The sequence below is a fragment of the Octodon degus genome, unplaced genomic scaffold, assembly GCF_000260255.1.
Source record: "Octodon degus isolate 3935 unplaced genomic scaffold, OctDeg1.0 scaffold00004, whole genome shotgun sequence".
Taxonomy (NCBI): Eukaryota; Metazoa; Chordata; class Mammalia; order Rodentia; family Octodontidae; genus Octodon; species Octodon degus.
In genome coordinates, this window is record NW_004524580.1 from 33,739,936 (window position 1) to 33,765,195 (window position 25,260).

The following is a 25,260-nucleotide window of genomic DNA, read 5'->3' on the forward strand; positions in this document are numbered from 1 at the left end:
TGCTCTGCTTTTCCTCATGCCCACCCCTTCCTTCTCAGCCATTCAAGGCAGCGTCAGTAAAGGGGCATGGTGGCCCACACAGCCTGGGCAACAGGGCCAGCCTGGGCTTCCAGTTCTCAGGTTTCTGCAGGATCAGCTGTGTGAAACAAGCCTGAGACTCGGGAACTTTTGTTTGGCAAGCCACAACTCCCTGCATGTTTCAGTGGGGATGGAAAGGGTTAGTGCTGTGACCTCATTCCCAGTGGCAGCTACCGAGCCTTCCCAGGACCAGTCAGGCAGGGAGGAGAACCATCCCAATTTGCCTCTGCCCAGATTGTGCAGAGCTGGGGTGAGGATCTGTGGCACTAGGGTGGCAGCCAGCTGTCTGCGTTGTTGAAAGCTCTCCAAGGTTTGCCATCACTGCCTACAGGAAGGGGCCTGAGCGCTCCCTGAGGATCTTGTTTTTGGTACTGGGTGAATGTTTAATGAGTAAAGCTCTCTGCCTTCACCTGATTGCCGCTGCCTCACTCTGTTCCCACCTCCTCTCTTGCCTTTTCATGTGTAACTTCGGCAGTTGTTGGCACTTTGTGAACTGTGTCGGTGTATAAGCTGCTGAGTGTGAGACTAAAGAGCCGGTCCCCTTTCCCTGGCGGCCAGGAGTGACCCTGGAGTGTAGCAGCCGAGCATGGAGGCTACCCAGGAGCTCCAGAACCCCTCAAGCAGGAGCGAGTCTAAGTCCAAATGTTGAAGTTATTTAGATGTGTAGAACTCAAGTATAATTTGACAAATTATATTAGAAAATGACTGTAGGGCTGGCCAGAAAGCTCAGCTGACTACAGTGCCTGCTTAGGCAGGCCCGGGGACCAGGGCTCAATCCCTGTTTGCTGGGCTGACTCTGCCCCTGGGGCATGCTGACACTGGGTGTGGTGGTACATGCCTATAATCCCAGCAATTGGGAGGCTGAAAATAGGAGGATCACTACGGGTCTGAGCTGTATAGTGAGACCCTGTAGACCCAGTACTAAAATACATTTTAAAAAAAGACTGTAAAAAGTTATTGATCATCATGAAAGTCTTTTGCAATTCTTGACTGAAATTTTTTCTTATTCAAATTAGTGGAGTTAATGTGCTTATTATATTAAATACTACCTAATTATTTCAGATAATGGAATGTTGGGTTTTATTTTCTCCAATGTCAATGCAGGTACCATTGGATACAACCAGCGAAACAGAATCGATACTCTCATGTATCTACTAGCATATCCACAAAAACCCATGGTTAAAACAAAAACCATTGAGCTGATAGACTTCGAGAAGCTGCCGGCGGGGCAGAATGCGACAGTTGCTGTGATGAGCTACAGTGGCTACGATATTGAGGATGCTCTCGTTTTAAACAAGGCTTCCTTGGACAGAGGTAAGAGATTTCCAAGGCTCTGACTGATGCCAGAAGTGCTTTTTGTAGAACCAGGTAGCAGCGCATGAAGGACGCGGGTCAGAATCACTGTCACACCCTGAAGTTTCCGGTGGTTTCAGTTCTGCACCACGGGGGGGCAGCTCCCTTTTAGTGGTGGCTTTGGGTCCTTGGCGGTTTTGATTGTTATGTTGAGATGATCTGTTGATTGTGCTGCTGGAGGATCTTTTGTTCTTTTCAAAGGGAAAAAAGCCTAACAATCTGTTTATTTTCCGTAGGAATTACAGTTCAGTAGGAAAACACTCTGAAATGTTTTTGTACATACCCAGTAACTTCCCAACAGCAAGCGTGCTGGAGGAAGCAGTGGCAGTAATCAGATGGAAAGGCCGAGTACTTGCTTATGCCCTGCTGCCGTAACCCAGCGTACTTTTCTTTAATGAAATAACAGAAGTTAGCATTCATAGACAAACCCTAGCTTGGGGTTCTGCGCTCCCCGCCTCTGCTTCCTGACAGTTTGCTTCTGCAGGTGCCTGTGCCCTGCATGTCGCTGTCCACTGCTCTGGGCAGACGTCTGATGCGCTCTGCCCCTCCATCCCCAGGCGCACGCCCGCTCTGCCTTCCCTCCCCTCCGCTAGTTGCTAGGCACCCGTAATCACACTCCTAGCCATGTGTCACTGGTGTTAATGTTGGCTGCACTTAATTTATGCCTCTTTTTTTCCTCCAAATGACAACAGCCATACTTTAAAACTAGATGTTTTCCTTTCTGATTAACTGGTAACATTTATGTGGAAATCTGAAGATCGGTGATGGCTGTCAGAAACCCCGTGACGTACCGGGCGATCTGCGTCTGCTGTCCCCTTGTTGTTGAGCTTCCACCTGAGAATCCCTGTGCGCTTGCCCTTAGCAGAGCGCACTTCCCCCCTTGTGCAGCTGCAGTGCACACGGCGCCCCGCGTGCTGCAGTCAGTGGCTGCTGTGTGGCACTTGCAGGTCCTGCAGTGCCCCCAAGCCCGCGGCTCCCTAGCACTCTGCTGTGGCACAGGCGGCTGTGCTGACGACCCGGACAGGCTCAGAGGCCTGCAGACATCTGCACCTCAGCCAGTCGTAGGAATCCACTGCTTCCCGCAGTCACTTTTAAATTTGAAAACTTGCATGAGAACACAGGATTTATTTAGAAAGCCATTTGTGCTGCATTGATTTTCATTTCTCGTGTTTCTGATTTCCTGAAAGTGCCCCACTGCGCATGGAGGCTCCTGGGAGAAGGGCTTCACAGTCACATGCACGGCCCTTTCGCCTGGGACGGGTTCCTTTTTAAATGAGCTTCCGCACGCTCAGTCTATCTGGAAGGGGTGGGAGGGGCTCTGCAGGACACACGAGCTGCCGGGCCAGTGGAGACGCAGAGCCTTTAAGGGCAGTTCCCACTGAAGGAGTGACAGCCCTTTGGGTCACTACTCCTGAACGGTTGGGAAATTCGGTGGTTGAGCCTTCCCCCTTCACAGATTTCCCTCTGTCCCCAGCTTGAACCCCTGGCAGAAAACCTGTGCCCATTCCCGGTCCACTGACGGCACTGGCGTGCCCGCACCAGCAGTGGTTCAGAGTTGCCTGGCAGCTGGACGCGCGAAGTATGGCCCCATCTGGAATGTGTTAATGTTGTTCTTGGGGTTTTCCCTCATCTGCTAGATGAATCCAATCTAAAACTGTGCTGAAAGTAATCTTGAGGGCAAATACACTTTCCCTCGCAGTGAAGTCATCTGGCCCTGCTTTCTCTTTGGTCTCGCTCTTCTAGGAGAGACGGTCGTCTGTTTGCGTGTTTCCTTGCTTGCCTCCTTTTTGCGGGTCACTCACGAATGTCACCGTTACAGAAAGAGCTTTCCAGGGAAGCGGACAGAAGCTGCGCACCGGAGGGACGCCCACCACGGGTGCTCTCTGCGCGGCCCGCTTGCAGGCAACTGACTGCCTACTTTTTCTGGACTTCGCTCCTACTGCCTGTAAAAGAGGGGTCAGCAGCTGGCCTTGAGGTGCTCCCCAGTTCTGATACCCTGTGGCTCTGTGCTCAGAAAGCACCCAGTGCCACCCTTAGGTCTCTTCCTTCCTCCAGCATACACAGGCGGATGCTGGGCTGGAGCAGTGGAGCCTCCCACCTGGTCACGGGAGGGAGGGAGGGAGGAGTCCTGCACCATTTTTAGGGGTAACAGGTGGTTTAGTGCCAATCTAGATGATCTGAAAGTAGAGTAGTTTCTGTTTTTTGCAAGCACGGGTAGGGGGATTGTGGCACAGCACAAATCCGTGTTTTCTGGTAGTTTTGCATTTCTAGTAGTTTGACCATTTTGGTTTTATTGCAGGCTTTGGGCGGTGCCTTGTATACAAAAATGCTAAGTGTACACTGAAGCGGTACACTAACCAGACTTTTGACAAAGTGATGGGGCCCATGTTGGACGCCGCCACCAGGAAGCCCATCTGGAGACATGAGATTTTAGATGCAGATGGTATTTGTTCTCCAGGTAAAACCTTTTAAAAATGAATCTCAGTGCATACTTTTTGAAATTGCAAGTGCTATTGGACAACGTTTCTGCATAGTTGGTGAACAGCAGAAAAGAAGCCCTTAATGTACTATTTAGACTCAACCAGTGTAGTCATTTTTGGCAAATTTTCTTTCAGTCTGGTTTTCTGCATATTATATCTTTACACAGCAATAGTGTACTCTAAGCTTTCTGGTGATAATTTTAAATCACAGAAAAACTAGAAGAGAAGTGAATGTAGTCTTGTCCCTGTGTCTCCACTGATGTTTCTGTACTTACAAACGTTTTCCTTGCAGACAGCTTTAGAATCTTCTTCCTAACGAGTGTGATTCCGTTGCCCCTCCCCCTCCCCCCGTGGGTCCTACTGCCTGGTGTAGGAGGCTGACTTCGACCAGGGTCATGGGACACATGGCCAGTTACAGCCAGTCCAGGGCCCATGGGTAGCTAGGAGGCCATTTCATGGCAAGAGGACTTATGTAGTTAGAAGGGTCAGCGCAGGCACCCAGCAGAGTGTGCTGGGGATCAGAGAATCAGTTATGGCTATGGGTCAGGGCCATGATGCTCTGCACAGGAGGACTGGTGTGTCCAGATGTCCGAGCTTGAAGCAGAAGCCCTTGAGGGAAGGCCAGTGCAGTGGGCAGAAGGAGTCCAGGGGAAGGAGAAGGGTGCGAGCAGAGGGCAGAACTGTGACAAAGTCAGCAGGTCAGTGGACAGCAGTGTGGCGAAAGGGTGAGAAGGGTGAGGAGAACCCAGCCAAGCACCCTGGGTGGACGCTAAGTCATCCCTTTGCCTGGTACCTCGGCACCCAGTGTGCTGTAGCCAGTCGTGGGCAAACATGGGGAAAACAGCCAAGCCAGTGAGTGCTTTGATCTCCTCATGGGCCCAGTTAAGTGCCTGTGACTTGTTTCCAGAGGAGCAGCTTGAATAAAATGTGATCAGCACCTGCTCTGACACCCTCAGACGGTGCAAAAGTTTTGGAGCGAGGCAGCACGTCTCTTGTTAATGTGGCACATCTGTTAATGTCTCCTAAACCAGTTTCTTGGTTTCTTAGTCAGAGCACACCATGCTCTGATGTATAATTTTTCTTAAGTGGCTTGTGAAGTCACATATGAACCTGTGGACTCTGGTTCCCACCCTGTGGGCCCCATGTCCATCTCCCGTGTCTAGAGTCTCTTGGACCAGGTCTTAGCGCACAGCCTGTCCCCAGCAGTCTCTTCATCATACACATAGCGTACATCTAACACACATCTTTTCTTTAGGCGAGAAAGTGGAAAACAAACAGGTGCTTGTGAACAAGTCCATGCCCACCGTGACGCAGATCCCACTGGAAGGGAGCAGTGTGGGCCAGCAGCCGCAGTACAAAGATGTCCCCATAACGTAGGTATAGGTGTGCCTGGAGGACGTGCAAGAGGGTGGGAGATACGCAGGAGGCCTGCAGGCCGAGGCACAAGAAATAGCCGCTGCGAGTGCAGCCCGGTGCAGAACCTCAGTCCAGACTGGGAATGCCAGAGCTTACCGGCTTCATGAGGTGTGGACCCACGGGTGGGGCCCTGGGTGAAAGGACGGCGAGGCGAAGGGCACAGGCCTCGAGGCGCCAGATTTGGAGGGTCGCGCTGCCCGGCAGTGCTGCTGCTGCGGTATGGATGGAGAATCCATTCTGTAGAGCAATATGATCAGAACTGTGTCTCAGACGCTGAAAAACGTGTGGCGTCTCCAGTTGCCCGCGGTGGTATTGTGTTCCCTCCTGTGGCCCTTTTTAATCCTTTATGCAACGAAAGAGCTGCCATGTTTGTATCTAAACATACATCCTCTCAGTGCTAAAGTACAGTGAATGGGAAGTGCCTGTGGGGGTTACCACTGTGATGGAAACATCGGGGAGCAGGTGGGTGGGCGAGGTTAGCAGGGCCATGAGGGCAAAGCCGGCTGGCAGTTTAGAAACCTGCTCAACACCCAAGGGCGAGGCCCTCTGTGGCAGGACCCGCGCAGGGAATGCTGCTGGTGGAAGCTGAGGCCTTGTACAGAGTCCCAGATGCAGCAACCACGGAGATCTGAGTCACTTCCTTGAGCATTTCTTATACCCACTACTATCCCCCAAGTTGGGTGATCTTAGAGCTCATTAACATGAGGTAGCCAGGAGGAGATGTTAGGTCACTTCCCAAGGTCACACACCTACAAGTGGCAGAGGCAGGATTTGAACTTCTGCAGTCCTGGTCCATGCCCTCTCCAGCACTGTGCTAAATGTGACAGAGCCAAGGAGCCGTGGACTTGTTTGTGAGGAGGATACACACCACCCTGGGAAGGACTAGACCTGGCCCGGAGCCCCAGAGCATAAGCTGTCGGCGTCAGCATTGGCTCCTCCTGCTCTCCTCCTGGTCCTTCCTGTCTCTGGCCTCTTTGGAGAGGGAGTTCTGCTACTTTGTTTTCTGTCCTCCCCCACTTCCTGCCTGCTTCCTCTGGGTACCCGCCCCCACCCCCAGCTTGAAGCGTGCCCAGACCCTCCTTGGTGTCAGAGGAAAGGGGTAACTCTTCTGCTTTCTGGCTGCTGCCCTAGTCCCATCCCTTCCACGCGGCTCCTGGATGAGTCTCCTCCATTTCTCCTTCTTTGCCTTCTGCTCGCTCCCTTCCCTCTGTGCCATCCCTGCCTCCTCCAGAGAGAGTACCACCACACAGCCTCTGTGTTCCTGTCACTCCGGAGCTGTGGGAAGGGTGGGACATGGCGGGATGGTGTAGAGCAAGGCCACAGCAGCCCACCTTCGCGGCCTGCATCCTGGCTAGGGACAGCAGACACTCAGAAGTGAGCCCCAAGGCGCCACATCATCAGGCTCGCTGGGCTCCTTGGTCCCCATCTAGTGCTCCGCCTCCTCCCTGGCCTGGGCTGGCCTCGTCCTGGCCATTGAACTGTGTGCCTGGTCTGGATGTGCTCATCACTAATGACTCCAGGGACATCTACCCGTGTCTGCTGCACAGCAGGCTCAGGCTGTGTTCAGGGCCACCGTGATCACTCCACCAAGCCCCAGTCCGCCTTCCCTCCCGGGTCCCTTGCAGTGGTTGCTGGCTGCACAGACCTGCCGCCGCCTCCTGCTGCTGCTATCGCTCTCGCTGGACCTGGGGAGATTTCCTCTTCCTGAAATAAATGGAGCAACACCCTGACAGGATGGGCTGTGGGCAGGCAGCACAAGGCTCACACAGTCAGCCCTTGCCTCCACCAGCCCCACCCTGGCACTGCACCCCTATGCCCTTCCTTCCGGAAAGGCTGACCGTGAGTGCAGGCACCTGCAGGCCCGCCCACTCCATCCATGCACAGACCTGTGAACCATGCCCTCAGAAGACTGCAGGACGCTGGCTCTCAGGGACTCCCCCAGGGGATGGGGTGCTGTCCAGGGATGGCCAGCTCAAAGCTGGGTCATGTCCATGAGTGGTCACCATGCCTCACCTGTGACGTGGGCTTCCCAGTCCAGGATTGCTGTGAGGACAACACGGTGCTGTGCCTGTAACTGTAAATTTAGCATGTAGAATGCACGTCTTTATCCAGAGCCCAGAAAGGAAATGCCAAAACATTTTGTGGTAGGATTAAATAGATGTGTGTGTGACCAACGCCCGATTTTAGTGACCTTCTCCTCCCACCAGTTACAAAGGGGCCACCGACTCGTACATTGAGAAAGTGATGATCTCCTCCAATGCCGAGGACGCGTTTCTCATCAAGATGCTGCTGCGACAGACAAGGCGCCCAGAGATCGGGGACAAATTCAGCAGTCGTCATGGGCAGAAAGGTAGGCGCACTTGCTTAGGAAGCTGGAGGTGCTGGCGAATTAACCCCATACGTTAGAAATGTTCTGTAACTTCCTCCTATTAAAAACTGGGTATGTGCTGGGTGTGGTAGTGCACACCTGTCGTGCAAGCACTTGGGAGGCTGGGCAGAAGGGTCGCTGTGAGTTCAGGGCCAGCTTACACTGCACGATGAGACCCTTGCTGCAAAATCAGTGTGTTTGACAATTACATTATTACCAAAATTACTGCTTTATTTCTTAGATCAGTCTTTATATATTAATGGCATTCATAAGTACATGCTGGGTTTGCTTCTCTGAGCTGTTGTGTCTTTCGTGCGCTGCCCAAAGGGGTCGTTATTCTAGTGTGCCTGTTGAAGGAAGTATGTGTGTCTGTTCAGAAACTGCGCAGCTTTTTCTCAGACATGTTTTCAAATCATAGTACATTCTGTTGGGTCAGGTATCAGAAGAGGTCACGCTGAAGATCCCGGGTTTTCCAGTCCCTTCTTTGGCAAGTAGATTTAGGCCTGCCTGCAGCAGTCAGTCGGGCCAGCAGCTCCCAGAATTGGACCTTCCCAGAGCGCTATGTGCTGCCCCACCCGGTTGTGCCTTGCGGCTCTGAGCCCTCTGGGAGACTCTGGGAGGGTTGCTGGCCACTCGTCTCTCGGTGGCTTGCTGTTGGTATTTCAGAAGCTGTGACAGCTTCCGACCCCTCTGGGTTGACTTGACTCCATGCAGTCTTGTTCAGCGCATCCAAGAGCAGGATTGGACTCTGGGCTTGCCTTGTGCCAGCCCTCTAAGGACACGGACATCGGTTGTGGATCTGGCAGCACTGAGTGCGCGGTGTCCTCGGTACTGGGCTAACTTAATGAGTCTCACAGGCCCTAGGATTTGGCAGAACCGGGGATTGAACTCGGGCCCTTACTCTTGCCAGGGAAGCGCTTATTCTACTGAGCCATCTCCCCAGCCCCTGAGAGGCACTGCTATTGCCCCATTTTACAGCAATTTACCAGGCACAAGAGGTAAATAGCATGCTCGGGGCCACACAGTTTGTGGCAGAATTGATTTCTGAGCCCAGGCAGCTGGCTCTGAAGTCAGAGCTCTTAACTAAGTCCTTAGCTCCTGTTTGCAGAGCAGCTGGCCTCAGCCTGGCCCCTCCTCAGTGCTCTGGGAGGGGCTGCAGCCGCTGTGTCCTCTTGACACGCATTTGAGGTCCATCTCCTCCTCAAGCTTGACTCTTCCCACGGCTTCTAAATTATAAAGCAGCATAATGTTTTCTTTTTAATGCAGTGGCAATAACTGCGCCCCGTGTTCTTGCTGATTTTCACTTCATTTACCAAGCAGGTGTATTAGGTATTACATTTGGTCAAAGAAATCCACACATAGCCGCCATTCTGCCCATGAAACTACTTCAGGCTCTGATACTATTGCATCAGTAACATTGTAGCTCAGTTGGCAGAGCCAGAATATTTTGGTCTATCTTTTTTTTTGTATTTTGTGCCAGGTCTCAGTATGCAGCTTGGACTCATAGTCATCCTCCTATTCTCAGCCTCCCCAGTGGTGGGATAATAGGTGTGTGCCACCACGCCCAGACTCCGTTGCCAGCTCAGCATGCCCTAGGGGCAGGGCCAACAAGGCATGGGGGACCAGGAATCGAACCCTGATCCCTGCACTTGCCAAAGCAGGCACTTGGTCTGCTGAGCTATCTTGCCAGCCCCACAATTCCTTGAGAGGCTGCTGATGCCCCTGGATGTTGTTTAAAATACCTTGAGGTTCACTTGCTTTCTGCTGCGTGCCAGTGAGAATAGCCTTTGCTTGCACTCTTCTCTCGTTCTGGCGCTTCAAGCTGCACTCCGAGTCTTTCTTGGGTAACTGCAGCCTTGTCCCTGTCTCTCTCCTTCACTCCTTCCCTGGACAAGAACAGAACTTGGTGTCTCCTTAGAAAACACTGGTGTGGCAGCTTCCGGAAGGGAACAGCTGCATGATTCAGTCTGGGGGTTCTCAGCAGCCAGCCCCTCAGGTCTGGGCTGCGTCAGTGTTGTGCAGAGCAGGAACTGGCCGGCATGTTCTGCCAGCTTCTTCAGGCCAGAGCCCCGATCCCTGCGTCCCCATGAGGCTTGGGGAAGCCTTTCTTGTAACACACCCTTGAAGGGGAGTTGGCCACGGCCGAAGTCACAGATGAATCCAATGTCAGGGAGCTTTGGTGGTCGCTTGTCCTCAGGCTCTGATGCACATTCACAAGCCCTGCAGTGCTGCTGAAGTGCAGAGCCGCCAGTTAGTGAGGCCTCTATGAGAAATATGGGCGCGATGGGGTTAACGTCCCAACAGCAGCGGCCTCTAAGGCACAGTGACCTGAAACGGCAGATTTCAGGGGTCTGTTCACTGGGGGCTCGGGCTTACATATCTCTGTGTGAAGTTGAGCGGTCCCCTTGGGGGTTGCTGACCTTTCACTGGTGCTCAGGATTTTGTCTGGCTCAGTTTCCTTTTCCAGATGGCTTTTAATCCAAGGGTAAAAGCCTCTTGATTAGCCCAGGGTCCCTCGGTAGTCTCTCTCGAGCAGCTTCATCAGACCTAGAGAAAGTGCGGAGAGAAAGACCCAAGCAGAGAGGAAAGAGGACGTGCACACGGCCACGGAGCCACTGGAGGACAGGCTGGCACTCGGAGCGACGCCGTTTGTTTCTTTTCAGTATAATTTAATCAAATAATAATTGCACGTGACTTTTTTTCTTGTCTTTTTGGAACAGGGTCTTGCTCTGCAGCTCAGGCTGATCGTGAGCTCATTTTGTAGCCAAGTCCTGCTGCCTGAGCCTCCAGAGAGCTGGGATGACAGGCATGGGCCATCAAGCCCGCTGTTTAAAGGATCAAACAGAACCTCAAAAAAGGAAGGATTCTTTGTGCTAAAAAATTAGATTGTCCAGTTCGTTTTCCCCCAAAGCGATTTCATTTGTGCCTTTATGTTTCTGAGTATTCTTAGACACGTAATTCAGTCACTGTAGGTGTTTCCTATGGGTTTCCTGTTTCGAAGGCTGTGAGGGCCAGCACTTTTCTCTTTCCCCTACGCCCTCCATGCAATTTGGGGCCCATTAATTATTTCGATTACATTATTATGACTGTGTAAATAGTGTCTACCCCCAAGCTAAGTAATTGTATGAGTGCGCTTCCTTTGACATAACTTCTTTTTTTCCCCTGAAGATCATAATTCTCTAGGTTTGGCTTTTGGGTTTTTATTTGTGGGGAGGGGTTGTCTGTCTGCTTGCTTAATTTCATTCCTACTGCCAGAGGCTCCAGACTGTTTCTGTGTGATCCGAAGGGTGAGGGCCCGCCCTATGCACTGTGAGATCTTCCTGGGACACCTGGCCGCCATTGCTCCACGTGGGGACTTGGGGTGGCTGGTATGTGAGAGCTCCTGCGATGTGTGCGGAACTGGCCATCCAGATACCCCCATTGCTTCCACAGCTCAGGCCTTAGGGTGCTGTGTGGCGCTGATGGGAGGCAGCTGAGGGAGCCGCCTTCTCCTGTGTATTCAACCCCACCCCCGTCCTGAAAAGCTGCTGAGCGAGCCACATCTGTAGCAGCACCCCAGATAGGGCTTGTCTCCTCTGAGGGCAGGATGCTTCCTCACCTCTGGAGCTGCAAGCCCAGGGCAAGGTGGCCTCCAGGGCTGTGTCTCCGGAAGGCCCACTCCTCTGTCTCCTGGGGCCACCTTCTCACTGCCTGAACATGGCCTGTCTTGATCAGGTCTCTCCTTCATGGTTGCTTTTGTCTTAGGCTGGAATGCCTGGTACTCTCAAGCACCCTGTGCTGCATCTGGAAGTACGGTGTCGGGTTAGCGCCTCATGAATGCCACTGTAGGGTGCTCAGACGGAGAACAACTGGACTGCTGGCGCCTGGGGTCTTCTAGTGGTGCCTGAGGCTGGGCTGTGAAGGGAGGTGGAGGCAGGGCTGCTTTGTCAGCGCGCCTCGGATCCAGGCGGGGCAGGGCTCTGAAGTCCACTGTGCAGCACGCAGACTGTACTTGATCTCTCTGTGTTGGGCTGTACCTCTCCGTGTCCTCTGCCATGCTTGCTGCTGCCCATGGGTGTGAGTCCTGTTCATCAGTCTCTCAGTAAGAAGGGACGTTTCCTGGCCTCGGGATGGAGAATGGGACCTCGCGGGGCTGACACTGCGTACACAGCAGTTACTCATGCAGATATTTATGAAATACCTCCGGAGTGTCTGGGCTGTTCAAGGCCCTGTGCCTTCGTGGGGCTTCTGTGCTCATTGGCCGAGAGATAATGGCAAGTCCTCCATGAGCGAGGGCTCCATGAAGAGGCTGGAGCCAGAGGTAACCTGCGAGTTACTTGCCTGCTGTTTATCCCCACGTCTGTGGTCTGTTTCTTTTCATACATTAATGGTTGACAGGTATTTTCCCCCCTGTTGCGTCCTGTGACCTATCCGGTCCTAGCCATTGTTGTTCCTGCTGCCTAGTATGAGGAAGCTGAGGCTTAGGGAGGAGCGTAGCTGGCCTGGCGCAGCTCGGTGTGGCAGAGGCAGGACTGGAAGCTGGGGTTGGGTTCTAGCATGTTGCCTGTCCATTCAGCCTCACTGAGGGGGCTTCTCTCTCTCCAAAAGCGCGTCACCGCTCAGCCTCCGGGCACCACATTCCTGCACGTCTCTCATCCATCCTTTTCTTAGGCTTAGTAGCCTTGCTTCAAATTCACAAGCTCCTAAGAATGTGAACAGACATGGAAGGTCGATTTCTGAGCCCTCAGCTTTGCCATTTTCCTTATTCTCCTGGCTAGAGCAGGCAGGTGCCTAGTGAAAGCCCTGGACTGAGCTGAGGGCTGTCTGCCCTGGTGACTCTGTGTGCAGGCGCAGGCATGTGATTGGCCCAGCCCTTAGGGAGGGACAGGGCAGAGCCTGGGAAGGGGCGAGTGCTGAGGAGAATGTGGTCTGCACATCCACTCCGTGCTGGTGATGGCACCAGGTGAGCTGGCTGCGTGCGCAGTGTTGGCGTCCCACCCGAGTGTGTCCAGCCACGGCACTGCCCTGTGTGTCGCTGCTTTGGTCCACTCACATCCAGATGGGACCAGTGAGCAGCTGAACTCAACCTTCACTTAAATTGTAGCATTGGTTAGAAAACGTATTCTTTTGCCTTTCATAGTATTCTGCAAGTTTGCATGTATCTTCTCTATGAACAGTTTAAAACTCTGTCTTGGATTAGCACATCTTTCTGGACATTCCTTTGCCCTTTGTTGGAATGGTGCACTGTCATTCTTGCCATTCAGAGGGTAGCATGGTCCTACAGATCCCCTGATTCTCTGCGCTTATGGTCTTCTTTAATAAAGCTGTCCTTAGGGATTCTTGTTGTCTATGCACAATGTGTAGATTGCACTTCTGTGCCTAATGCCTCTTAAAATATCCTCTCACAGAGGAAACTTAAAAAATTTGGTTGCACACAACATAAGTGTCTCTGTGGCTCAGGCTGATCACTTCAGAGGTAGTAGGGTAATTAGCAGCTCCACACAGCCAATGGGAAGAGGGTGCTGAAGAGCTGTAGTTAAGTACTTAGGTACTGTGTGTGAAGGCACATATGGGGCGGTCCAGCGAGCGCGGACGAATGGGTGGGCAGGAACTGGAGAACCTACCCTGAGGAGCCCGAGTGCACAGTGGCAGGGCCCCGTGTGGATGGCCACTGCAGAGGTGAGATGAGCACCAGCAGCTGGGACAGTGTGACAGGCCTCTGTGCCCTTGACAGTGGACAGGGGACCAGGCAGACAGCCAGCTGGTGAGGAAGGAGAAAAAGATAAAGCCCACCCAGGGTGAGGAGCAGGCTGAAGTCACGCCCAGCACTTGCTTCCACTGCGGCTTCTGACCCCAGCCTGAGGAGATGGAGAATCTCAGTGAATCATGGCCCGGGGTCTGCAAGGCGGTCACATAGCTCATGGCTAAGTGGCAGTGAGTCCACTACCCCAGAAGGCTGAGCCTTCGATCGGAGTGTTGAGAGCAGGTCAGACGTTGGGGAAGGTCAGCTGTCCGTGATGGCCAAAGCTGTGGACGTGCTGTGCGCATGCTCATGAAGGCAGAGTCCGGCTTGACTTGGTTTGCAACTCCCCTGGCACGGGCCTCAGGCACACTCCCGTCCTCTTCTCCTGGCATTCTGGACCCGTAGGTGCCTCAGAGCGGAGCTCGAAGCTGTGCGCTGGATGCCCCGGTGCTCCAGAGGGAAGCAGGAGTGGCACGAGGGTCTGGAGTGCTCGGTGCCCTCTCCTCAGACCTTCACGCTCAGCTCTGTGGGCGGTCTAAGGGCGCGCACACGCCCCTTGCGTGCTGCTGGGATGGTGGTCGGAGCTCGAGTTCCTCCTGAGGTAGAAGCCACGCGTCCAAGGCCGCCGCCCGCTCGTGGGCGCCCGCTCGTGGGCACCTTTGCGTGGAGGGCACCGATCAGGGTCATATCTGTTCACCGCGAACCTTGTTCTGTCTGATGGTTGGTCCACTTGTTGACAGATTTTGTACTCCATTTTTGTTTGGTTTGGTTTTTAGCCTCTAATTCTTTAGCAAAGTTATGTCAGTCTAAAGAAGTCCCATATTAAGTTTCACATCAGTGTTAAAACCAAATTATATTTCTAAATTTTCTCCGACTTTGCTGCCATTCACAAGGGAGGAAACAGTGGCTCCTTTGATGTGCAGAGAGAAAAAAGGCAATATATCACTCTCTGAAAGAGCATTTCTCGGTCTCTCATGTGAAAAAGGATTAGCACCTCCAACAAAGGTCCCGTGGATCACAGAATGGGCAGCTACACCCAACGGTATTCCGGAGGAGAGCAGAAACTGTATTTGAGCAAGAGTGTTTGTCCAGGCAAACCGAAGCTTCGTAATAACTGCACATCTGAGATCATGGCCGCGCTCGCCCCGCCTGTGTCCCCAGACCAGCCAGCCAGCTGACGTGGACCGAGTCAGCCTTTGTTTTGAAATAGAAATCTGGTCTTAGTGCTTTGACACTTAATGGTGTGGTATATCTGTCTTTGGCCAACAAGAATCACACGCATGCAGATAAAACTGTTTGAGGATTCAGCTTTGGGCCCCTGATGTCCAAAAAAGTCCCCCCGTAAGGTCATTTTTCTCCATCTTGCACAAAGTTATTAAGCAACCTGCTAAAAAATCCATTCCAATTGGATTGAATGTTTTCTCAATAAAAGCTACCCCAACTTTCCAGCACATTAAAGAATGCTTACACAGTCGCTGTAAAGGGGGTGTGGGAAGTAAGAAAATATTTATTCATGGATGCCAGAAAAGCTGAACAGGAAGCTTATTTGTTAAACAAGGCCTGGTTTAAAACTAGTTTTGCCAGACTTTCATTTGTTATTTGTTTTTTCTATATTGTTTTTCAAAATTGGGAGAGTGAAAAGATCCTGATTTAAAGTAATCAGTGACACCTTGTACTCATGTAGCACTTGAGACTGTCTAAAATCCTCTCTGCGAGACCGGAGCTTCAAACAGTCTGGTGTCTTTGCTCTCCGCTTTGCTTGATCCTGCATGAATGGAGGTTTCTAAGTGGGAGGGCCAAAGGGGCGGACAGGGCTAACGGTGTGAGCTCAAGATAAGGTGTGTGGTAGCCAAGAAGCCCTCAGAGTTTGGGCCCAAAAAGAAATTCCAGAACTCTTATTTTAATATTACAAATCAGGGTCATTCTGCCTTACAGATACCTTATTGTAAGAAGGTTTTATTTAAATTGCTTTTTAAGAGTAAAATTTGGTCCTGGGTGGCTAGCCTGTAACCCTCTGACCTTTCAGTAAATATCCAACTAAAGCTTTGAAATTAGGGTATTTAGGGTTTTATGGTCCAGAATAAAAATTTCCAATTCTGTTTCCAAATAGTTTAGCATCAACACATTTTATTAAGCTCTTGACATATTTAGCTGTGTATATTTTGTAAAGTTCCTATGGTTATTGTTTTACAATAGCTGCTTCCAGAAGCATTGTAAGGGTTTCAATTAATCAGTCCTTTGTACGCTGCAGACTATGCAAATTTATCACATCAGACCATTCAACTGCTCATGGGAAAGCTGTGTAAAAACCGCATTGTCTTCTAGCACCTCCTCTCATTTAGAGTGATGTTTTAATAAGAAAGCTAATCAAGTTTTCTTATGCATTATTTATCTGTTAACATGTAAGGAAGATCCAAATTAAAACTGTGTCAACCGGGATACGGCAGTGATGCACTAGATCTGGAAGTGATTCAGCAGCACAACAAAGCTGATATGATTCAACACTTTTTGTCCACCCCTCCCCTCGGATCATTTAAGGCTGTGGTATGAAAAATAAAAGAAGGTTAATTCACTAACTGGAATGGGGGAAGGGCAGGAAGGAGTCCCCACCTGTGTTAGCCTTCATGTTTCAATTTAGGAATCACATTTCTGAATGCGAGGCCCACAGTGGTGAGTTTACTCCGAGCCCAGCATTTCTTCTGAGAGATGCATGTGAAAGCATCCCGGCTGCTGCAGTGGCCCTGTGGTGCTAGGCTCCCCAGTAGCAAGCCAGCTGTTTCCTGCTAGAGGTCTGCAGCCTGGGCCTCTGACGCCCTGCCCTGCGGTATGGGGATCAGGAGACGTGCTCTGAGCCATTAAAGACCCAGACAACCTGACGCAAGAGGTAAGGCGGGAGGAGAGGCGCACACTGCCTCCGGACTTCTTGGCCAAGGTCAGTGCACCTGCTCCTGGCTGTCTGCTCTGCCCTGCTCCATTCCAAAGTTGTCTCCTGTATTTGGCTAGTGTGCTTCCTGCTGAGAGTAATTAGGCTCCTTATGTAATAATAACCCCTCATCCTTCTCTAAGTACCTCTCAGGCATTATGAGGGAGGTACTAATTATTCCCACTATGAAGACCAGACTGCCGAAGCTGTGCTGCTGTCCCCCCCCCCCCATGCACATCACCAGCTCATGAAATACCTGTTGAACCTGAGAGTGGAGTGAAGGTCACTTGATTCCTTGCGAGCTGGCCCCTCACTGACCTGGTGCCCTGGGCTGCAAGGAGTGGAGACTCTGCAGGTGGTGCCCCCACCACCTCAGAGCCTCATCATGGCGGGCGTCCTATAGGACCCGCTCCACCAGGCAGCTGCCCTCTTCTTGCGCTGTGACTACAGAGAAATACCAGCACCGTTTAGCCCTTTCAGCGGGGCAGTAAACCACGTGGAATACGTATCCTTGTCTGAGTTCAGTCTCTGCCAAAGCCGAAGCAGGTGAGGTAGACTCTGCTTGGTGCCTCTTGCCAGATGTGCCTTGTGTCATTGGAGCATCCAGATGCAGCTGGCAGAGCTGCATAAACACTGATTTCCAGGATCCCGATTGCTTCAGAGAGGACACCTCTGGTACCTCCTGCCAGTCCCCTGCTCTTGCTCAGTCACAGCTCACTGACCTCTGCCACCCAGTAGACATTTTCAGGCAGCCCCCACCTTACTGACACTACGTGGGCAGTTAGAAGGGTCATCACGGGCGGCACCCACAGTTGCCACGCACTCTCCTGCCTGGCTGTGGCTCCCCCTTCCTTTTTCCTGTCCAGATGAAGTCTGGTGTGCACATCAGCCTACTGAAACTAGTATTTTTGGAAAGCCAGAGTGACTTCTAAGTAGGTCGGTAACTATTTATAATTGGAGATACTTTCCAGAAATCGGTGGTCCATGAGGGTCGGTGGACTCTGCACAGGGGAGACCAACCTTCCAGCTTGTCTGGACTGCTCTGCGAAGGACCGGAGACCACACTGAGCCCACAGTGTCCTGGGTCGGCACCCACTCAGGAGCCTCCTTGGGATCCCTGCATGCCTCCGCTTTACAGCTTGACATGAAGTCTATGTGGCTGGGTGGATATTCCGCCTGTCTCTAAGGCTGGATGCACCTTCTTGTCTATTTATGTTTGTTCAAAGCCTGGCAGTGCAGTGCAGGCTGTGGGCTGGTTCCTGCTTAGCCCAAGTGACTGCAGCAAATGTTTCTGAACTTGTTTAAATGGGTGTATTTGCATTTCACTGCCAGGAGGTTGTGCTGTAAACAATGGGGTTGAGGCACCAGCGTGAACCAGGCGATGAAATTTTATTTTAAAATCTGAAATGCTGTGTAAGCATTTAAGGTATGAATTGGTAATTGTTTCCCAACAGCTCCCATTAGATATGGTTTATTTGTAGCCCATCCTGTCTTCAGGGCCCCAGAGGTTAACACGCATCCTGCATATCATTTACATTGTAAAGCCAGCATCAAGAGAGAATGACCATAACTTTTAAGAGTTTTTAGTACTTGAATGGGTTTTGTGCCTTGGTCCCTGGGGAAAACACGGTTATAATTTTTCATTGACTAATAAGAACAGAAACCTTCCCACTTTGATTAAGAATTCAAATATGCTGAAACTGAGAAATACCTTTCAAAAGAAGAAAAGAAAAGTCTGGTTCTAAGATTGAGAGCTCTCTTTTTAACCCTAATGAATTCAGTAAAACGCAAACTTTTAAAAATCATCTGTCTCATTTAAGATTCGAGATCATCAAATTCTGTCTAAATATTTTGTTTTAACTTCTAAGCTCATTATGGGCTCTTTGTGTTAACTTGTATTAAAATCTGTCAGCTATGACTGGTCTCATAAGCACAGTCAGCGGACCAGAATAAGTTAATTATTTACTTGTGTCACTAATGCTCTTCATCTAATGAAATGCACAGCTGTGTTAGATCTGCGGTGGGATGTGTGGCCCCCATTGTTCGCGAGCCGGCGGAGGGGAGCCGCTCCATGATGGAGAGCCCTCGGCCCTTTCTGCTGCTCTGGCTTTCTGTGTCGATTTCATGGATCTTTTATCATTCACTTTCACACAAAACAAACAACACAGGGCTGTCTGCTATGGGAACCATCTTGGCGTATAAAAGGGTTTTCAGAGCCCAAAGTAATTTTAAGTTAGCGAAGATTTAATTTTTGGCTTACAGGTGCCCCGGGTTGAGATACAGCCAGAGCAGTTCCTCTAACAGAATGAAGAAAATCTGAACGCTTAAGTGTATTTTTAAAAAACAAAGTGTCAAAAAAGAGCAAATAAGAAAACAACTTCTCCCAGAAAAGGACCTGCACTAAATATTAATCAGATTTTAAGGGGAAGTTATTAGGGATTCTGATTGCAACAGGGTGAGCATTTCTTTCATTTTAATAACACAATGAAGTTGAATTTACTTGATGGAATGTGTCAGATAAGACAGAAGACGCAAACACAAGTCATCTCTGAATGTCCCCTCCCCCAGTGTGACTGTGTCACTACCTCCTGCCCCCTCCCCACCTCTGAGCTGGCAGCGGCGCCAGCCCCCCCCGCGAGCAGCTGCAGGTGCGCCTCTTCCCTGGCTCTGTCTTCAGGGAGAGAGCTGATGCGTGCTCTTCCCCAGCAGTCCAGCCTGCCCAGATGCCCCAGGTCTGGCCCCTCGTGGGTACTGCCATCTTTAACACTGCGCTCGCTGCTGAGCAGTGTTGTTGTCACGCGTGCAGATTTACAATTTGATCTCTTTCAAAGTAGATTTCTCAGTGGCTCAAAGGTTTTGCCCATTAATTTTAGTGTGGACAAGATGGATTTTTGGAGGGATGAGAGAAGGGTCACATGCTTGATTTAAATTCTAACACATTGTAGCTGAATTTGAAATAGAAGGGAATGATTGTTTATTTTTCTCATGTAGGAAAACATGCTCTTCATAATAAAACCATCTCCACCAAAATGCCAGTGAAGGTAGCCGCATGCTCTAGAATTCAGCTCCACATCCTAGTTTCCATCTTGTTGGCAGCCACTGGAATCAGAATAGGACATTTTAGGCAGATGGCCTTCTTTTCCTCTGGACCCTAGCTCTGCTGTAACACGTCACACCCAAGTGTTTCAAGTGGTCTGAGGGGGTTGGGGTGCAGCTGAGTGGGAGAGTACTTGTTTAGTGTGCACGAGGCCCAGGCCTTGGTTCCCAGCAACACACACACACACACACACACACACACGCACACAGAGCTAAAACTGAGGAATGAAAAATTTGACAGCAGTTTCTCAGTAGGTTCAGGTAGTTGATGACCTCACACACAAAAAAAGGATTTTTTTTTTTTTTTTTTTACTATAAGAGCAGTTTTTCTCAGTTCAATGTCATTGAATACTAGTTTCCCAATAAAAATTATGTAGATTGTGGTTGGCAAGTTCTACTCCTGCATCTCCTCCCAAGAAATCAGAAGCGCTAAAAACTGCTTAACGACGGATTGCCTACAGCTCAGCCCAGAAGTGAGGGAGTCATCAAGCACAGTTAACCGAGAGTATCAGTAGTATGCAGAGTGGGTAGTTCCCGCTTTGTTCTGTTTTCATGCTTAGAATTCCATTTCTAATTCTTGCCTTTTTCTCCAAGAATGATTTGGCATTTAGTCGTCTTGTCTTTGTGGGTTCACCCAAGGATCCCCTAACTAATGTGCCGCAAGCTACAGGAATTAAAATTCCTGGGGCAGCTGAGGCCCAGTCAGGGCTGCCTGGCAAACATACCAGGCGCACGGTGCCCTGTACCACTAGGCGGACCGTAAGCACCTCAGCCCGCACAAGCCCCTCCTGTCTCAGTTCCTGAAAGGCCGGTTTACACACACAGCCCTGCTTGGGATGCAGCTCTGTGCACTGTGGGAGAATCTGGGTTCTGTGACGTGGCCGAGCTGAGCTGTTGTGGCCTTCAAGCCAGTGTACACAGGTCGGCCTGGGCACTCAGTCCTCCTCTTGGTCTCTGGGCCTGGGAGGGTGGGCAGGTGGCCAGCTGACAGCACCATTGTGTGTCCTGTTGGCCCAATAGTCCGCAGCCACATGTTTTTCTGCAAGGAGAGTCATTTCTGAATTGTTTGTCTAGTGGGATTGTTGGAAATTGCTTTTGTTCGTCCTGATAGCAAGCATGGGGAGGGTTTTAGAGCAGAGGAAATAGAGATAGCAGCAGGGAGATCCCAATTAAGTACTGTATTTGTCCATTCTCCCCGTTTGCTTTCCATGCCCTGAAATCTTCTCTCCCCCAGGTGTTTGTGGCTTGATCGTCCCCCAGGAAGACATGCCATTTTGTGATTCTGGCATCTGTCCGGACATCATAATGAACCCGCACGGCTTCCCGTCGAGAATGACGGTCAGTTACCTTGAGGCTTTTCAGAGCACTGCTTTTAAGGAAGAAAGTGGGCACTTAGTTCAGGGATAGGGACTGAAGCCACAGGACCCTGCAGCTGGTTCTCCAAAAGAGCCCTCTTGGCCTTGCTGGACGGGCAGGCCTGAGCTCGGGCAGTTTGGGGCTCGTCTACCCTGCAGAGAACCAGGGGCTCAGCAGCACTCGGGGGTCTCCTGAGTGGCATGCATGGCACCCAGAACAAAGACCCCGCTGAATCTCCCCTGGGCATCTCCTTTCTGGGAGTCACAAGCTGTGGGCCCTGGCCACCCCTCTCCCTGACTGCATGGCCTTGGGCAAGTTGCCTGAAATGGTAGGAGGAACTCTAGGAGTCTGGAGAGGATGAAAACCAGATGCATGCATTGGACCTTCTTAGCACAGTGCGCAGCCCTGCGCGAGGTCGCCGTGCGCCTCATCTTCTGGGCAGAGAGAAGCAGAGATAAACAGGAAGCGTTCCTGGCCGGGCGGGCAGCGCTCACCCGGTCTGTTCCCCGTGCAGGTTGGCAAGCTCATTGAGTTGCTGGCCGGCAAGGCAGGTGTGCTGGACGGCAGGTTCCATTACGGCACCGCATTCGGAGGGAGCAAGGTGAAGGACGTGTGTGAGGACCTCGTCCGCCATGGTTACAACTACCTGGGGAAGGACTATGTCACCTCCGGCATCACAGGGTGAGTGTGCTGCGGAAGAGGGGCCCTGAGGCTGGGAGGGAGCCCATGTGGCTGCCGCATCCTGCAAGGGTGCTGCCTCGAGCTGCTGGCTTCTAGGGGAAAGCTCTCCTGTCTTAACTCTGACATTAAATAATCCAGATTTGGAAAACTGATAAATTGAGCAGCACTATTTGCATTGATCTGACTACAGCTTGAAGAGTAGAAAGTTGGGGTGGTGGCACATGCCCAGAAACCCGGCACTGGGGAGCTGCAGCAGGAGGATCTTGGATTTGAGGCCAGGCTAAGCAACATAAAGCAACAGAAAGATTCATGTTTATTAACTATGATGTCTGTCTTTTTTTTTTTTTTTGGCCAGCTCAGCACACCCTGGGGGTTGTGCTGGCGTGACATATGGTGTGAGGGATTGAACCGCCGTCTCTGTGCACTTGCCTAAGTGGTGCTTTAGACCATTGAGCTATCTAGTCAGCCCTCTGTCCTACTTTTAAGGAATATAGCAGTTGTGTAGAATAGGAAGGATCTTCCTTAATTGTCAAATTTCCTCTGTATTTTGTGATACAACTGATTCTTTGACAGTACTTGTAGCCTAAGGCCTAGCATTCGCACTTGTTCAGTCAAGCCATATGTACTAACAGTATGTACTGTGATCCAGTATCTAGCCCTAAATAAAGTACTCACGGTCCCTAGCCCATGGAGCTGGCCAGTTAGATTTGTGACTAGACAGGAAAAGTAACAGGCAGGAGGTAGCTTCCCGGTGGGGCCTAGCCTGAAATGGTCTCCCGGCCTGCCTGCTTCCTGCCTCATTGCCCTGGGAGTCCTCATCAGGTAGAAAGCAGTGTCCTCCCACAGCCCAGGCTCTGCTAGTGCCCAGCACAGAGCCAGCAGCAGCTGGCGAGGGAGAGGGGTACAACATGCCTGGCCTTGACAGAGGAGAGGCACAGCTCCCCAGAGGGTGGGTACCCTGCAGTGAGGGTGGACAGGAGAGCTGGTGAGGCCATGAAGGATGCCCTGTGCTCACCACTGCGAAGAGCCAGGAGAGTCCCAGCCTGCAGAGAGGGCGCTGAGGGCAGCAGCCCACCAGGCCATCAGAGGAGGCTCCACCAGCCTGTAGGAACAGATCCTGTGTCCTGTGGGCAAGAGGGTTGGAAACTTGACTCGTGAGAGGCCTTAAAGGGTCACACATAGGGTCGTACTCCTCACGGAGCTCTGGGACCTGGTGCCTGCCCTGTGCTCTGAGGTCAGAACCTGCTTGGACTCTAGGGCATTGTGGCTGGATGTGTGGCTAACGCATGACAGACATGCTCTGAGACAGACTCCTGAGGTGACTCAAGCACCCCATCAGGTCTACTACGGTAACCGCTCAGACTAACGGTGCAGGTTTCCTCAGGTGCATCATGTCAGAGATGAGAGTGAAAGCCTCACTGCAGGACGAGACTAATGGACCATTTGAAAACCTATTTCGGTAAAATAGCTAAATAGACCATCTTAAGATAGCTGCCACTGCTAACCAAGCGAGAAATAGTGCAGTGCTCAGCCAGACAGTGCCCAGAAGCACAGGATCCGGTGGCGGCGCTTCTCGGATCTGACTGTCCTGGAGGCTCTGAGTGCGTGCTGTGCGTGCTGTGGTCTGCACTATGGTCCACACTGCGCCCCAGCCCCACCCCTGGCACCCAGCCACTGTCTTCCTGTCTTTGCCACCATCTCTATGGCGACGTGTGAGAGGCGCTGCTTGGCTAGTTAGCTCAGAATTCCACAGAGGGCTGCACACACCTTTGCCCAGTGGCTCTCACCCCTTGTTTGTCATGAGTGTGGTGAGTGTGGCTGGGAGGAAGACTGCGTATGGCTTCATGGGGAGATAATGGGGTTGAGCTGAGTTACTCCCGCCGGAGCAGCCATGCTGTGGAGGGCTGGAACTGGTGCGCATCATCTTTTTGTGCAGCCCTGGTGCGCTCGCCATGATGTCTTCCATCTGCTGGGGTTCCCCAGGCCTGGCCTGCTGGAGCCTGAGGGGTGCTGGCAGTGCCATGAAGTGAGCAGAGCCAGGTGTGCACAGCTGCCTGGCCCCAAGCCCACGGCTGCTCCTGCTCCCTCTGCCGGGGCCCAGTGCATTCTCATCTCAACACTTCTGTTCTCTACTCCTGCTCAGATTAAAAGGTGTCTTGCACTTTGTTTTGTCTTTCCTGCCGAAGCACCTCTATGCACACTCTCTTCACGCCTCACCATAGGTTTTGGAGTCATCAGTGGGCTGCAGCACAGGCTTTCCGTGGCCCAGCGGCACACCTGACACGGTCACGGGTGCTGGCATCACAAGGGTGGAAGAGGCACAGAGCTGCTCCTTCTGCAGTTTGCTCTTTGGACTAACACCCCGTAGTCCAGTAGCAGTCAGTGCCAAGGAGCGCAGAGGCTGCTTTCAAAAAGGCTGTCAGGGAGGAGCTTTCTGTGGAACTGCACTGTGGACAGGGCCACGCGAGCCCTGATGATAGAATGTCCCAGGCAGAGGCCCGGAGGCAGGGACATGCTTCCTGGAAGTGGCCTGTGTTGCTGGATTAGGGTGAGCCGTGAGAGGACGGAAGTACCTGAGGTGGGCAGGAGCTCAATTGTGTTGACCTTCTGGCACTGTTACAGAGTTCTGGCAACATAGGCTGTGGGTGGTGATAACTAGAAGGACTCCTGCATGGTACATGCAACCAGGCTGTTGAGGCCTGGGCCTGGGAGTAGGCAGGCCAGCAGCGAGATGTCTGTGTATCCCAGGCAGAAGAGGGTGGTGGCGGCAGGTGGGCTGCCCTGGACTGCCTGCTGCCCACCGTGTTCAGCTGTGTCCTGCCTCGCGAAACCTGTCTCTTACCCTAGCCCCACCAGCTATGCAGCCTTCACAGCCAGCTGCAGACCCCTCTGGGCCTGAGCACACAGCGAGGGTGCTCAGAAGGCAGCTCGTTTGCATGCACCGAGGCCTCATCTCCTAACCCAGTGCCACCCTCTCTTCCAGGGAGCCGCTGGAAGCATACATCTATTTTGGGCCTGTGTACTACCAAAAGCTGAAGCACATGGTGCTGGACAAGATGCATGCCCGGGCCCGCGGACCTCGCGCCGTGCTCACCAGGTAAGAGGAGTGGTCTAGAAAGGTGGGACAGAGTACTCAGAGCTACGTTGCGCGTTTCAGACGCCTGAGGCAGGCTTAGCGAGGGTTCTGTGTTCCTGAAATAGCAAAATGCAGGGATTAAGCATTGAGAAAAATCATGTACTTATGAGCAACATGAAGAAAAACAGCCATTGAAAGCTTTCGAGGACCAAGTTCCAGCCCTCTGCAGGCCACACTGGCCTCCAGGTACAGTTGTTTGCTGTGTCCCTGTCAGTAAACATGTCTTTCAAAGAGCCTTGCACCCACGTGTGTGTCGGTGCCTCGTGTGCACCACAGGAACACAGTTATATGGCCCCCCGGGCACAGGGTGCCTGTCCCTGCGTGCTTCTTGGTCCCCTCGGAAGGGAGGGTCCTCATGTGCAGCACGATGTCCATTTCAGCGGGAAAGGGGACTGTAACTAGTCAGCCCCTGGACCATAGGCACACATGCCATCTCCAGCTGCAGAGTGGAAGTGTGGTCTGAAAGGCTGGGTCCACCCTGCGCACGTGCAGTGTTTTCCTGTTCTGATCCCGGATAGTCCAGTGCAGCAGCTACGCATGTGTCATTGATTTGAAGTCAGTCTGGGTCTGGGGGAAAATCCTTGTCTTCTTGTGACCCTGAGGCTCGCCTTCTGGTGGCGAGGCTGGGTGCAGGCCCTGTGTGCTGTCCCT

General features: G+C 51.9%; 1 protein-coding gene across 1 annotated transcript in view; it reads left to right on the forward strand.

Annotated features, from left to right (window-relative positions):
• Positions 1–25,260, forward strand: part of Polr3b (RNA polymerase III subunit B) — a 97,749-nt gene that overhangs the window by 65,754 nt on the left and 6,735 nt on the right. Inside the window, exons 20-26 of the mRNA XM_004623858.2 lie at positions 1,183–1,392; positions 3,731–3,889; positions 5,167–5,284; positions 7,535–7,677; positions 20,671–20,774; positions 21,307–21,473; positions 24,457–24,570. Of these exons, the coding sequence (XP_004623915.1) occupies positions 1,183–1,392; positions 3,731–3,889; positions 5,167–5,284; positions 7,535–7,677; positions 20,671–20,774; positions 21,307–21,473; positions 24,457–24,570 (1,015 nt within the window). The remainder of the gene's footprint in view (positions 1–1,182; positions 1,393–3,730; positions 3,890–5,166; positions 5,285–7,534; positions 7,678–20,670; positions 20,775–21,306; positions 21,474–24,456; positions 24,571–25,260) is intronic.